This window comes from Rhinoraja longicauda, chromosome 1 (genome assembly GCF_053455715.1).
Source record: "Rhinoraja longicauda isolate Sanriku21f chromosome 1, sRhiLon1.1, whole genome shotgun sequence".
Lineage (NCBI taxonomy): Eukaryota > Metazoa > Chordata > Chondrichthyes > Rajiformes > Arhynchobatidae > Rhinoraja > Rhinoraja longicauda.
In genome coordinates, this window is record NC_135953.1 from 54,276,659 (window position 1) to 54,292,930 (window position 16,272).

The 16,272-nt window shown below is 42.8% G+C and overlaps 1 protein-coding gene and 1 pseudogene across 2 annotated transcripts in view; one reads left to right on the top strand and one right to left on the bottom strand.

The window, feature by feature from the left end:
- Positions 1 to 16,272, top strand: part of fam149a (family with sequence similarity 149 member A) — an 86,602-nt gene that overhangs the window by 12,466 nt on the left and 57,864 nt on the right. The window contains exon 1 of one of the 2 annotated variants that reach the window (XM_078397596.1): positions 14,748 to 15,140. The exons of the other annotated variant lie outside the window; for it this stretch is intronic. Coding sequence (XP_078253722.1) covers positions 15,016 to 15,140 — 125 coding nt within the window. The 5' untranslated portion in view covers positions 14,748 to 15,015. Of the gene's footprint in view, positions 1 to 14,747; positions 15,141 to 16,272 lie in introns of those variants that run through there. 2 annotated transcript variants of the gene reach the window in all.
- On the bottom strand, positions 622 to 11,932 carry LOC144598120 (uncharacterized; annotated as a pseudogene).

Below are 16,272 nucleotides of genomic sequence, written 5' to 3' on the forward strand. Positions count from 1 at the left end.
CCTTTATTAAAATCTGGCTGTGCACTTTAACCACATGTGATTTTTCTATTACAAGTCTCAAATTGTGGAGTACAGAGGCAAATAAATAAATGATGGGTCTTTGTCCCAAACATTATGGAGGGCATTGTATCTTACAGACATTTCTCTTCTCCCAATCTCTGGCCTTTCTCCACCCATCTGCCAAACAACCCCCTCTCACCTGTATTCACCTATCGCTTGCCTGGTTTTGTCCTGCCCCACCACTCTTCCAGCTTTCTCCCTGCTATGACAATCATTCTGAAGAAGGGCCCTGGCCCAAAACGTTGCCTATGCCCTCCAGAGATGCTGCTTGACCCGCTGAGTTGCTCCTGCACTTATTCTGCCTGTTACATATTTCAGAGTATTATTTATTAACGCCATTTTCCTTTCTCTTTATTGAAAAATTATATTGTATAACATAGGATTGCAAAGAATATGCTTTTCATGAACGAAGTCCTCAAGGAATGAAATTCATTTGAAAGTATAATAACTGAAATATGCAGTGGATAACAATTGAATAAATTTTCAGTGCACAAGATGAACTGTTGTGGACCATTGGAAAATCTAGCAGTCAGGAAGCTGGTAGTGATGTACTCAATTTTTTTAATTCACTATTCCTTTAGCAGCTCTTTTTGCAAAATAATTCTAAGACATAGAAAGGATTGGAATAAGCAATTCTAGTTTATGTTCTGCAATTTATGGATGCTTTAAGGTTGTATAAGTCACAGTTTAGTGAAAATAACACAATGCAGGTCACATAAAGGTAACCTGACTGTTCAGACAGCAGCATTTGGAAAGAACTTTAATTAAAACAGCAAACCAGCCAAACTTTACATAGTATAATATTTCTTCTCCACAATGAAATGTATAATAGCCTGCCATTCATGGACCCAAAAACTTGAGCTCAAGGTTTAAAGTGAAGTTTTCAATATTTAATTGTCTCTGTCATAGTTAAGCTCTGAGAGCAAGTGACTAATTAAAAAAAAGTTAAAGCAGGAACAGTTTGGTGTAGGTTTTCAGTCTCAATCTCGAAGATCTGGTTCCTTCTTGTTAGGATTAATATTTGTTGTGCTTTTTCTATTCATTATCTGAATGCTATTGCCTTATAGAGTACTGATTGCCAATTAGTATGAGCAAACTATTTCAAATTGTAAAATTGAACATGACACTTTGAGAAGATGACTAATTTGTCTTAGTTATTGGAATAAGAAAGGAATAGTTAGCTTATTTCATGAATATTCATCAGACAGAAACAGAAGATGCCGCATGTGTAACTGGAGCGTGAATTTTATCCTATAAGCCTTAGCCATTGAGGTCATCACGTCAGTTTACAATCTCCATGTTTTAAATTGCTCTGTTAGTATTTATAAGAGATCTTTTTCTAGTTTAGCATTATTATTGATGTTGCCTCATCCACCAAGGTCACCTAAAATAAATTTGAGTCGGTGCAGTTAATTTTCTGACAATTCATTTGAAGAAGCAGAGGTGGCCATCAATTGAAATTTCACCATGTTTTCAAAGATTTTACTTCTTAACTTGTGAAGCCAATGCATGAAAGGGTAACTGCTTATTCACAAAATGCTGGAGTAACTCAGCAGGTCAGGCAGCATCTCGGGAGAGAAGGAATGGATGACGTTTCGGGTCGAGACCCTTCTTCAGTCTGAAGAAGGGTCTCGACCCGAAACATCACCCATTCCTTCTCTCCCGAGATGCTGCCTGACCTGCTGAGTTACTCCAGCATTTTGTGAATAAATACCTTCGATTTGTACCAGCATCTGCAGTTATCTTCTTATACAAAGGGTAACTGTTTCCAGTTTCTGAAGCAGACATTTAGTATGGAAGCAGCTCAGAGCAGAGGCAAAAGTGGGAGTGAGGAAAGGGAAGGAGATTTGGGCTGGTGCAGATAAGACAGGATTATGTAACATTGTGGAGTTTTTTAAAAATTGGAACCATACAATCATTCACTCTATATTTATCCATTCATGCTCCACGTAACTAAAGATCTGTAATGCCTTAAAGATGCATATTTGTTCCAAAGTGTCCACATTTCAGACACCATAATAGATACTGTAGTGCATCGGTTATAGTAGTTCTCTTCTTCTTAAGCCCTATGTTCCTCTAGGGAGCATAGGCCATTGACAAATGTCTTCCACCTCACTCGGTTGTTGGCGGTTCTTTCGAGATCTCCCCAGTTGAGCCCACTCCCAGGTATTTCTGCCTGGGCACCTCTTCTCCAGCTGTTCCTGGGGGCGACCTCTTTTCCTTTTTCCTTGGGGGTTCCATGTCAGGGCTTGCTGGGTGATGTTTGTGGCAGGTTTTCTGAGGATGTGTCCAATCCAACTCCATTTTCTCCTTCGAATTTGTAAGTCAATGGGATCCTGACTTGTTCTTTTCATCAGCTCCACATTGCTTACTTTCTCTCTCCACCAGATGTTTAGTATCCTCCTGAGACAGGTGATAATGAATGTTTGCAGCCTGTTGTGTGTTTTGTTGTTTTCTATGTCTCTGATCCACACAGCATCACATGCTTCACATTTGAGTTAAAGATGCGTATTTTGGTGTTGATTGAGATGTGTTTTGAGCTCCAGATCTTCCTGAGCATGTTAAACAACACCCCAGCCTTATTGATTCTGCTTTTTATGTCTGCATCTGCCCCCACCCCTGGTGGTGTCCACAACACTGCCTACCTAGATATGTGAATGTTTCTACCTCCTCCAGGGCAGTGCTGTGCATGAGGATAGGGTTGCTGGTTTTGGAGTGGATTGGGTGTATTGGGTGTAAGACCAAGTTTTGTTGCAGCTTGTGAGAGTCTATCCGTCTTCTCCTGCATTTGTATCTGTGTGTGTGAAAGGAGATCTATGTCGTCTGCAAAGTCAATAGACAATAGGTGCACGAGTAGGCCATTCGGCCCTTCGAGCCTGCACCGCCATTCAATGTGATCATGGCTGATCATTCACAATCAGTACCCCGTTCCTGCCTTCTCCCCATACCCCCTGACTCCGCTATCCTTAAGAGCTCTATCGAGCTCTCTCTTGAATGCATCCAGAGAATTGGCCTCCACTGCCTTCTGAGACAGAGAATTCCACAGATTTACAACTCTCTGAGTGAAGTTAAGGTCATCTAGCTGTTCCCACATTGCCCACTGAATTCCATTTTTTTCCCTTCAGTTATTTCCATCATGATCCAGTCAATTGCCAGGATGAACAGGAATGGTGACAGTAGACATCCCGGCTTGATACCCGTCTTGACACTAAAGCTCTGGGAGAGCTGGCCTGCATGCATAACTTTGCATGAGGTTCCTGCATCCCAGTTCTTGATTAGGTTTATTAACTTGGTGGGAATTCAATTGTGGTCCATTGGGCGCCATAGTGTTGGCCTGTCTAAGCTGTCAAACGCTTTTTCAAAGTTGATGTACAGGGACGTGTTCCATTCAATAGACTGTTCAATGATGATGCGTAGTATTGCTATGTGGTCTGTGCATGAGCGATCCTTCCTGAATCCTGCTTGCTGGTCCCGTAGCCTCTTGTCTACAACTTCCTGAAGACGGTTGAGGATGACCCGGTTGAGAATTTTACTGGGTACAGAAAGGAGGGTTATCTCTTGGTAGTTCCATTTTCTTAGGTCACTTTATTTTGGCAGTTTCACAAAGTATCCCTCTGCCCATTCTATGGGTGTCTTTTCCTCTTCCCAAATTCTCCCAAAGAAGCCATAGAGCATGCCTGTTGATGAGTCTATATCTACTTTAAGGGCTTCAGGTGGAATATTGTTAGGGCCAGCAGCCTTGCCACTTTTCAGTTGCTTGATTGCAGCATTTATTTCTGATTTTGTTGGTCTATTACACTTAATATGCAGTGGTATCCTGGTTTTGGGAATATGTGGCTGTACTGCCAGTGGTGGCTTGTTTAGGACTTCTTCAAAATGCTCTACCCATCTTTCGAGCTGCACCTCCTGGGTTGAAAGCAGTTGGCCGTTCTTGTCTGTAATTGGTTTATTATTGTGCAGGTATGTCCCGGACAATTTCCTTGTGATGGTTTATAACTCCCTCATGTTCCTTTGAGTCGCTGCAATTTCTGCCTCCTTGGCTAGCCTCTCCACCTGTGTTCTCTTGTCCCTCCTGATGTTCTTTCGCACTTCTTTGTGGCATCTGTTGTACTCCTTTTGGGCCAAAGCCTTTTCAGCTCTTGTTCTTGAGTTGTTCACTTTCTCTTTGAACTTTCTCCTCTGTTGGATTGTGTTGAGGGTTTCTGGTATTATCCACTCCTTGTGCTTTTGGATCCTTCTCCCTAGGGCCTCCTCACAGGTTGAGGTCCAAGCTGCTTTTAGGTGTTCCCACTCCTCGTTTATTGTCCATCCTTCCTTCCTTCTCAGCTGCAGCTCTGTGGACGATGTTTTCCATCTTGCAGGCTCTTACTGCATTTACAACAGTTTCCCAAATTAATACGATGATGTAAATAGCATTTTATTCCATTGGGTTCAACATCTAAATTAAAAGCAAGCTGGTTGAGCTCATTGGTTTGTTTGTTGATGTAACTATGATACAAAGATATCCATGATTGTCCAAAATTGTCAGCAGGCGACATTTAATAATGGAATTATTAAAATCATTTATTATTTTAATTGAATCGAATAAGTTTATTGGCCAATTATGTACACATACAAGGACACATGTATGTGCCCTTGTATGGATGTACATGCATCTATGTATGATTACATTTTCTTAAGCCCTAACAATTCTGAGAACACCTAAATAAATTCTCTTATAAATGTTCCCTGGTAAATAATTCTCCAACTCAATAGATAGTTCTATTTGTCATAAATAAATGTTCAGGGAAAAATTATCATCAATTGTTACTAATGAATTTCTTTGCAAAATTACAGAGGAATAGTGTCATTGGTATGTTTCCTGGAAATAAAGTTCTCTCTACTAATTTTTGATTTATTGAAGGTGACTAATTCAATGGTCGGAGGAAAAATTGTATTTGACTGTTAACGACTGGAGTAAACCCAGCATTAATTATTTGGGGATAGACACAAAAGGCTGGAATAAACTCAGCGAGTCAGACAGCATCGCTGGAGAAAAGGAATAGGTGATGTTTCAGGTCGAGACCCTTCTTCTGTCTGAAACATCACATCCCTTTTTTCCAGAGCTGCTGTCTGGCTGGCTGAGTTACTCCAGCTTTTTGAGTCTATCTTCAGTTTAAGCCAACATCTGCAGTTCCTTCCTGAACACAAGGATCTTGGCATTCAAGTTCAGAGTTTCCTAAAAGTTATGACACGGGTAAAACATAGAGTTATGAAAAAGGCATATGGCACACTTACCTTCAGAGATTAGGGCATTGAAAGTTTGGGTAGTGTTGCCACTTTACCAAACACTGGTTTGACTGCAGATAGACACAAAGTTCTGGTCAATCGACATATTTTGCAGATCCCCCCCCCCATTCTTGCTGATGGGTGCTCATACATAGTACAACATTCAGGAAATTAAACAACATTCCAGCACTTTGTGTCTGCTGTCTTCAGTAGATGCTGTCTCCAGTATAAACCAGCATCTGCGATTCCTTTCTACATTGGTTTGACTGCACTCAGAGTACCATATGCAGTTCTGGTCACTGCATTATAGAAAGGATGTGGTTACTCTGGAGAGGGTGAAGGAGAGTGAAGTGTGATCTGATAGAGGTATATGAAATTATGAGACATAGGATCAATAGTCAGAATCTTTTACCCATGTAAGAGATATCAAACATAAGAGGACATATATTTAAGGTGAGAGGAGGAGTTTTATAAGGTACTCAAGGGGAGAGATTTTTTTCGCAGACGATGGTTGCTATATTGAATTTGCTACCAGAGGGGTGGAACAGATACTTTGACTAGGTTTATATTTAGATAGCACATGAATAATAAGCAAGGCATAAAAGGATGCAGGCCGAACAAGGGTAAATGGGATCAATGCAGATGGGCAAAGAGGTTGGCATGTATGTGATGGATCCAGTTCTGTGCTGTACAACTTTATGATTCTATGAGTCCTTCAAAATCTTATCATTCATTATGGCCACAACTTAAAGGTTAGTGTTAAGCAAGCCTTGCATTGTCATTGCTTGTGCTGTTCTTCACGAGAGCTGGTCAAACTTGACATATTCTGCAGTTTGCCACCCATTCTTGTTGATAGGTGACCATACACAGGTACATCATTCAGGAAGTTAGATAGCATTTTGGCAAAAAAAGTATGATTGCTTTCATTCTATGGTGAATCTGCTATGCTATCTGCATTTGAGCTCCAACATAAATCAAAGGTCAGCTACCATGTGACTTCAGCTATCTATTGACGACATGGTTCCTTCAGTCTGGTAGCAACCCTGTACATACATGTAGAAACAACAAACTCCATGCTGGTTTACCACAGAAAGCCACAAAAAGCTGGAGTTACTCAGCGTGTCAGGCAGCATCCCTGGAGAACATGGGCAGGTGACCTTTTGGATCATTTCTTCAGATACCCCAGCATTTTGTGTCTTTCTTATACATGCTGCCCATGTACAATGCAATGACTCTTCTGCATGGAGCATTCTGGAGGAGCCTGTATCATTTGACAGAAGACTCTCGAGGTTTGCATTTGGTCTGCTTAACACTGGGTTTGGACTTTTTTTCCAATGATATAACACCATTTGGACGAGATTGTATTTTGGTATTAAAATAAATGTCACTAGAACATATTGAAAGTACAGATCGACATTTTTGTTCTGTCAACCATAATGGTGATCAAAGGATTATGATAGACACAAAATGCTGGAGTAACAGTGGGACAGACAGCATCTCTGGATAGAAGGAACGGGTGGTCAAAGGACGTCATCCAGAGGTGCCGCCGTGGCAGACGCCTTCTGAAGGTGCCGCTGAGAAGCCGAGGACGGAGCCTCACGTGTCGGAGGTGGAGCCTCTCAGACCGGAGTCTCGCGGACCAGAGGCAGAGCCTCGCGGGTCGACAAAGCCCGCGGCTCTCGGTACCTGGGTCTGCGGAGCCCACGGCTGGAGCCTGGGTCGGCGTCTGGAGAGGACCTGGCAGCGTTAGTGGAGAGGTCGGTGCGGCGACGATGATGGTGCCGACCAACGGACGAGGACGGACACGAGGAAGTGAGGACACCGTTGCCGAGGGAAGGAATAAAGGAGGGGACTAAAGGCGGGGATAGAAGGAATAAAGGTGGGGGGACCACCGTGAGGGAGGGAAAAGAACAATGGGAACCCGGTGTGGGAGACCACCGTGAGGGACGGGGAGGGAGACCAAAGGGGGACTGACACGCGGTGGGGGAATTTGTAACTTTATAAACGCCCTTTATGAGCGACTGTTTGCATACCTTGGGTATGCAAACAAAGAACTTCACTGTGACTTGTCACATGTGACAATAAAGTATTCAATTCAATTCAATTCAATTCAATGTTGGGTCTAATTGCTCTTTTTGTTCCTGGGTTCAGTTAGAAAAGATTCAAACAATTTTGTTTTGTTCCTTCTTCAATTGCGATTGAAACGATTGAGATAATAGAGTGAAGATTTTGTGACTGATTAATAATGTAACTACACAGAATATTCATAATTTATAATAAACAGAAATGTAGATTGGTTGAAAGAAACAGTATGCAAACAGGTCCTTCGGCCTATCGGGCCCACTCCAGCCATCAATCCCCTTTTTACTCCAGTTGTATATTATCCCACTTTTGCACCCCTGCCCCAGACACAATTTACAGAGACTACAATTTACAGAGACAAGAAACCCGCACATCTTTGGATATGGGTTGGAAACCGGACCGATCACAGGGAGAATGCACAACCTCCACCTAGGCAACACTCGATGTCAGGATTGAACCCGGATTACTGATGCTTGAAGGCAGCAGCTCTAACAGCTGCACTACTGTGCAATCCTTACTTAAAATTTAAGTAAAAACTAAAATAGCTTTGACTAACTACCTTAGCTTTCAGATGGGATTTTAATATGGCTGGGAAAAAAGTAATAAAAGCTGATCTTGTCAGCAGAAAATAAAATAATGAATTGAAGATGTATGTTCCACATGACAAGCTGAAGTAATAAATTAACATACTGGTGGCGATGGGTATTCTACTGATAGAACTTCATAATTCTAATGTTACTGTAGTACTGCATTGAAACATAATATCAGAGCCTCAGAATGTGCACTGGCTCATTTGAAATGATAGAGGCATCGAGATTTAAAAAATGACGGTGTATATTTAGCTGCTGGGTTTACAAATTTGCTAATTCCAGATATAGAAACGTTATTGTGATAGGATACCTACTGAATGCATAAATCTATCCAGACCAGGTAGCCAACAGCAGTGGATAAGATTTCCCTTCTGTGGATTGTGTAACAAAATCCAACATCTATTCAGAACATATAATGTATAAACTAAATCATTATCCCCACAATATAATGGAGATGTAATTTCGTTAAATTTCAGAAACAGCGCTGAACATGTAAGTGGATAATGATTTTATATGATTTTATCTGACTATAATTGTTTTACATTCATCCTCCAAATATAGAACATTCCCACTGATATATTGAAAAGAGCATCTGTTAATTCTTCCTCTTTGCTTCACGTTTGTTGTAATGTATAAAATATAAGAGATTGGATAAAGTAGTTTATGCTGATCGATTGAATCCAAAGCTGCATAAAAAATGTTGCAAATTTGGGAAAGGAAACAGAATAGACCAAAAGAGAAACACTAAAATCGTTCAGCTTCCGTGAGCATTTGTGAGGAAAAAAATTCAGCCAAAGGACATTTCTTAATTTCCGGATAAAATGTCAGATATTTAAAGTGTGAAAAAGAAAGCAGGTGGGGTGGAAAATCTACGGGTTGAACACCAATTTACAGGCTCCCTCAGTTCCAGAGCCTATCTGGATAATCAGTTTTTTCAGGCCAAAAGACGAGAGGTCACGTGATAATGAAAGGACAATACACCCTGGCCAACTAATGACACCCCTCCCGTGTCTCTAAAGCACCATGGCGTACCAGAAATGTAAAATGTAAACTGAATGTGAATGGAATGACCTGGCGAACCATCCGCGGCTCCCACTGTCTCTCCGGCCATTTTGAGCCCAGCTTCTGACCCCTCTCCCGACACACAAAGTGCATCAGCGAGCCCTTCTTCACCCACCACAAGTTCCGATGACACTGCCGTTGTTGCGGCTCACGTTGAAGCCCCTGGGGACAGCTGTTTCTTTGGGTCGCTGCCCCCCCCCCCCCCCCCCCCGTCCTTTTCCGCTGTTGTCGCCGACAGACTCCACTTTGGAAGCGACAGCAGGTGAGAGGGTAAGCAGTCCCACGGTGACTGAGCACATTCTGTCGGTGGGGGCACCTGAAGAAAGCGCTGTCCCCAGGCGCTACAACGTGAGTCGCAACAACTGCTGCGTGACTCGGTGAAGAAAGGCTCGCTGGTGCAGAGCAGCAGCAGCATCGGTGCTTAGTTTTAAAGTGAAATGACACAAAGTGCTGGAGTAACTTAGCTGGAGCTGGCTGAATCATCTGAGTTAGTGTCCCAATGGCATCTATCCATGTTCTCCATGAGATCCTGACCTACTGAATTACTTCAGCACTTTGTGTTCTTTCTGTGAGTGAAGAAGGGCTCGCTGGTGCACCTTGCGAATTATGGGTGGGTCAGAAGCCAGAGCTCTAAGTGGGTGGGGAGACTGAGCAAGCCAAGGATGCATCGGCATGTCTGTCCGCTATATCCGACATCTGTTATAAGGGGGTCATTAAAACAAGGGTTTACTGTATTGTCTTTGTAAAACTGTTAGGAGAGAAGATTGAGAGCAAAGTTGACTCTCATCGAAGGGACACGACCGGAAAGAGCACGCGCCACTTGCAATGTCGTCTGTGGCCACTCAATTTTAATTGAGCTCTCGTAATTTGGTCTGGATTACAGGGGTAGACGGACCATCAGTTGCTGGAAAATCAGTTCAACCTGGATTAGCCCAGATCTGGTGTTTGGGTATTATCTGCCAAAGGGCGCTGATGGCATTATGCATGTTATGGCCCTGTCCCAGTTCGGCGATTTTTAAGGCGACTACAAGCAACCAGGTTGTCGTGGGCATGGTCATGAGTAGTCTCCAAAAAGTCGTAGCGTTTTTCTGGTCGTCGCTGAAGTTTGTCGAGGCATGAGAATTTTCGGCGACTGCTGGTTTGACGCCAATGAGCGTAGTTTGTCGTCTCCTGTCGTAGGTTGTCGCCAGGTTGTGGCCAGGTGACTTAAGTTGTCGCCGGTGCTGACGACGGTTATCCACCTTTTATAAGAATTTGGTTTGTTTGAATAAAGTAAATTTTGGACATTTTGACAAAAGATTGATGTTTGTAGTTATTGTATTTCAGAGTAGTTTCTCATGGCATCTCTTTCAAATATTTTAATTTCATTTATTTTGACCAATAAAACTAACACAAACACAAGCATTGCACTGCATTGAAAAGCAAACAGTTTTCATTTATTTTGACATTGCACTGCATTTGGGTCTCTTCAGGGACAAGGGCTTCAACCACACAGACCTCTTCTTGGGCTTCTTCTTCCCCATTCTTCTTGTCCTGTCTTGCAGAATTTTAAGCGTGAGGGCCGCTGCAAGCAGCAGGGCTTGTTCTTCTTGTAAGAGCAATGCCATCATATGTTGCTCCATGGCAGTCATGATGCAGAATGATTGGAAACCCTACCCACACCCCTTTGGTGCCAAAATTACGTGAAATGGCTACAGTTGTCATCAGTTGTGACCGACAGGGTTGTAGCTTGTCGAGGTGGAGGAGGTTGACTTCGGTTGTCGTAGCTTGTCGTAGGCGCTGTCATAGGTGGACGTCCTAAGTCACGATGACTGCGTCGCCATTTGTTCCTTAGCTTACCATCGACTAGGTGGTAGGTTATCGTGGCTTGTTGTAGACATTGTCGTAGGGGGAGTCCAGTCGCTAGTTTTTCGGCGACCTGCTACGACTATGACATTCGTCAGCAGTCGCCTTAAAAATCTCCAAACTGGGTGAGCACAACAATTATAACAATTATTGAACACAACGTTCCCACATCTAAGTTTACAGTGAGAGAAAAGTCAGTGTAACAATTGAGAACATTTGGGGTTAAAATGCTGTCATGAGAAATCTCTTTCGGGTCAAGGAGCTCAGATGATTAACATCCAATAATAATACAATCTTACTTTGTAATAGAAACAGATTGTTGTGGCTTACCTCGAGTTGTCAGTTCTTGTGTCCATTTTTGGATTGACTAATGAGGTCAGGATCTGCGTTTTCTTGCTCCAAATTGTGCTCCTTTGATCTTGTCATGGTGAGTTTTGCTTGGTGATATTGTTGCTGACTTCATCCATTCCTTTGCTGGTTGAGAATAGAGTGGTAATTGAATTGCTTGTAATTGTTCTGAATATTGTTGGAAGGACATACTGGGCAATCTTCATCATTGTTGATTGGGGGCTAGTGTTTCAGCTGTGTGTGCTAGAACAGCTTTGCATGCATCTAATTCTGGAATGCAGGTGCTCGTAGCTGGAGTGTTGCTGTTGAACTGTTTCTTACTGTATACAATTAGCAGAAGACTAATAGACCTTTTGAAGGGCGGAAATTAGGAGGAGTCTGAAACACATCACCACTTGGCACTTGAATGTTTAGGAAGGAACTGCAGATGCTGGTTTAAACCAAAGATAGACACAAAATGCTGGAGTAACTCAGCGGGACAGGTGAAGAATAAGTCTGGAGAAGGGTCTTGATCCAAAACGTCACCCACTCCTATCACCACTTGGCACTTCTTGCTGGAGCTTTGTAACAGTCTCAGTCGAGTGATTCTTAACAACGTGCTTGAGCTCCATTACCATTTGAAGATGGGGATATCCGTGGAGTTTCCTTATGCTGCTTAATTGCCTGCCATCATTCATCCCTAAATGTAGCAGGTATGCAAAGATTTGGCCTGACCCATTGGTTGCTGGATTTCTTCTTTCTACAGCATGCTGCTTTTGGTCGAACGTGGACCTGTGCCATGGTTTGACTAGGTTGACTGGTTGGAATTCAATGCAGAACGATGTGGCAATGGAGAGTAGCAGCAGCCCAGGCTGGCAGCAGCTCATTATTTTTGTGGAAGATAGACACAAAATGTGGGAGTAACTCAGCGGGACAGGCAGCATCTCTGGATAGAAGGAATGGGTGATATTTCAGGTCAAGACCCTTCTTCATACTGAATCTTTTCAGTCTGAAGAAAGGTCTCGACCTGAAACGTCACCTGTGATGCTGCCTGTCCCGCTGAGTTACTCTAGCATTTTGTGTCTATCTTCAGTTTAAACCAGCATCTGCAGTGCCTTCCTACAACATTATTTTTGTGGAGTTGGTTGTTGCACCCCACTGCCTTTGGCATCACAGACATAATTTACGCTTCCCATGCTCACTTTGAATGGAAGGCCGGTGGAAAGATATCACCAGCCTTTGGTGTGCCCGTACTGTGGTCATGGTGGCAGATGTAATATCGCCTTCTTGAGAGTGAATCCGAAGAATGGAACTTGCCCGGATAGAGTCCCCAGCCGCTGGCAGAGGGATTCACAAGACATCTTTCACCTCTCACAACTCAATTTTGAGGTCCGCATCTGCTTTAAGAAGACCACAATCATCATGTTGAAGAAAATCAAGGTTGCGTGCATTAATGACTACCATCCAGTGGCTCATCATGAAGTGCTTTGGGAGATTGGTGATGGCTCACATTAACTCCAGCCTCTCAGACAGCCTCGATGCACTGCAGTTTGCCTACTGTCGCAACAGGTCTACAGCAAATGTTATCTCTTTCACCCTAAACCCTGGACAGTTTCTTCTCAGCTGTATTCAGGCAATTGAACCATTCCACCGCAAGTAGAGAGTGGTCCTGAACTACTACCTACCTCATCGTGCTCGGTCTATCTATGATCGGACTCTACTAGCTTTATCTTGCAATAAATGTTATTTTCTTATCATGTATCTCTGTGAATGGCTCGATTGTAATCAATTATTGTCTTTCCGCTCTCTGGTTAGCAGGCAACAAAAGCTTTTCACTACTCGGTACACGCGACAATAAACTAAATTGAACTGAACTGAAAAAAGAACACATCTCTGGAACACCTGGGCAACAAGGACACCTATGTCAGCCTTGTATTTATTGACTATAGCTCCACCTTTGACAACATCGTCCCATCCAGCCATCCATTGTACTCCCTACACACTCTTGACTGTGTGGCCAAATACTATTCTAACTCCATTTACAAGTTTGCAGACGACATCACTGCGGTGGGCCGAATCACAACCAATAACACGACTGAGTATAGGAAGGAGATGGGGAGTTTAATAAGATGGTGTAAGAACAACAACAAAAAATCCCTCAATGTCAGCAGGACAAAGGAACCAGATATCGATTTCAGGAAACATAGTGGAGTGTTTGGCCTAATAAGTATCAATGGTTCCAAAGGACAAATGGTTGAGAGCTTCAAGTTCCTAGGCGTAAATATTACCAACAATCTGTTGTGGACCAATCATATTGAAGCGGCAGTCAAAAGAGCACACTACGCTAATATCTCCTCAGGAGACTGAACAAATTTAACTCATCTTCAACACCACTTACTAACTTCTACAGGTTCCCTGCAAAGGAAGCATACTGTCGGGATGCATCGTGGCCTGATTTGGGATTTGTCGAAGATTGCAAGAAAATGCGGAGAGTAGTGGATGTAGCCCCATCCATCACACAAACCGGACTCCCCAGCGTTGATCCCATTTACACTTTGCACTGCTTTGGGAAAGCACCCAACATAACCAAAGACCTTTCCCACCCCAGCCATTCCTCCTTCTCCCCGCTCCCATCGGCAGTAAATACAGAAGTTTGAAAATGTGATCCATCAGACTCGTGGAAAGCTTCTTCCCCTCTCTTCCCCTCTATTATCAGGCTTCAGAATGGTCCTTCCATGAGCTTGGGTCAATCCTGATTCTCCAACCTTTCTTCATTCTACCTTTTATCATTATGTGTGACTTGATTGGATCTATGTTTCGTATTATCTGATTTGATTGGATAGCACTTAAAGACAAGCGTTTTTACTGTACTTCGGTAGACATAAACAATTATTATAAACCTGAATCTATAATTTTGGAAATACTTTTTGTGGTCCTTTTTCTCAGCTAGACCCTTTTAAAGCATGAGTAAAATTGTATGTATTCATCATAAGAATACAGCTGTGAATGCAGCTTTCACCGTCATTGTAGTGCAGGAGGGTATTATCCTCGGCACTCATTGCCTTCAGTTGTGCTGGTGCTAAACAATTAGTTTGAATTGTGCTTTTAAAAACCAATGCTTATTTTCTAACATAAGCTACCAGCAGCTTGCTTCAATGCTGCCAGTGACCCTGGACAGCTTCATGGATGAACAATTCCATGCAGTTCTCAGCAGCTGTTAGTGCGGTTTGCTGTTTGCCCGAGGCTTTAGAGGGAGGGAGGGGGGGGGGGGGGGGGGGGGAGCACTCGGAGAAAATAAATAACCATCCTATATTGATATAGCCGTGAGTCATAGAGAGGCTGTTACTGCAGAACATTCTGCTTCAAGCAGAACCAATAGAATAAATACTAGCCAACACACACATGCGCACACGCACAATAAACCTCTTTTTGATATGACAGGTCTTTCAATTCTGGCATCAGTGTCCATGTGCTCAGGAATTTGACTATTGCACAGTGTATGGAGAGTGGGTGAGGAAGAGCAATGCTCTGATCATTCTGAAGAACTGATGTCGGTGGCCTGAGCATTTGATGTTTGCAAACTGTGAATCCTTTGGAATGTTTCATCTACACTTTGCAGTCTGTGTGTAAACCTGCAGACGGCCAGGCTGATAAATGCTGCCTGTGATCACACGTTGCAGCAATATTTGCCTCCCTGCTTGCCATTTGTACTGCGTGAGCTGCATTGGAAAATGTGTCCTCCTTCTTTGATCTGAAAAATTAAAGATTTAGTGCTTCACTGATGCCTGGTTCCAGCGATGTGTATCCTCCCAGTTTGATGTGCCATTCCAATAACGTCCAACTACTGTATAAGTGCAGCGGTAAAGAAAGTAAGCTGAACAAAAACCTCAGTCTTATAGTAATAGGGTAAGTACAAGCTTACATTCACATTGTAAAACTTTTACCGGGTATTCGTATAAAAACCCTGCATCGTATAAAGCAGGCAGGCAAAGTATCAATTAATTATAGATTCACTGAATATTTTTGCACCTTTTTAATCGTTTTATATTTGCTGCTCTAGTCAAATTTGGGAGACTTTTCTTAAATAATGGTTCTCTAATGTTCGCAATAGACAAAATGAAGTATCTGCAAATTCCCAAGCATGACTTGTTAGGATTTATATGACTACTGTCCAGGAAAAGATTATGCATAAAACTTTTTTTTGTGTGCTATCCAGACAGACCGTACCTAACACGAGTGCAATCATACTTCACATGATATTTCTCCTTTACCGCCTCTGGTAAAGTTTTGTCATTATTTCATGACAAATCTGGCCCTCTCTTCCAACTTGGTTGGGAAAAAATGTATCTAACTGTTTTTGGTTTATGCCGGTTGACTAGTTGATTGACTAATTTTAAAAAGAGCACTGAGGAAAAATGTACATGTGCATTAATAATTTCTCGAAGAACACGATACCTCAAATAGAAAGTTCAGACTAGAAAATTATTTACATAGAGAAATGAGTGCTGAAATGTTACATATCAGTTTGATCTGGCTTTGCGAGGCAAATCATTTTTATAAAAGTGCCTAATTCCGCAGCCTTTCGCACCCATACGCAGAGACTGAGCATATTTCAGGAGCTGCATGGGAAATTTAGTTTAGTTGTGGAATGTCCCACCCTGGCACGAGGTCTTGATTTTATCGTGAAATATCCAGTGGAGTGCTTTTGAGTCACTTTATGCAAGGGGAGGTGAATCGGGTGCAAATGACCGCCCTGCTTCCCAGTGTTTGATAGGACATCTCGGAGGCAAAAGTAGGGATTGCAGCTGAAGATCGGAGAGATTTGAGGGTTGGGGAGTTCCGGTGGGGTTGACTTACCCCCAACGAGAGTAGAAGCGGCGGTGGTTTATGGGCAGCACAATGGTGCAGCGGTAGAGTTGCTGCCTTACAGCGCCAGAGACCCGGGTTCAATCCTGACTACGGGTACGGTCTGTACAAAGTTTGTATGCTCCCCGTGACTTTTCTCCAGGTGCTCCGGTTTCCTCCCACAAGCTAAAGA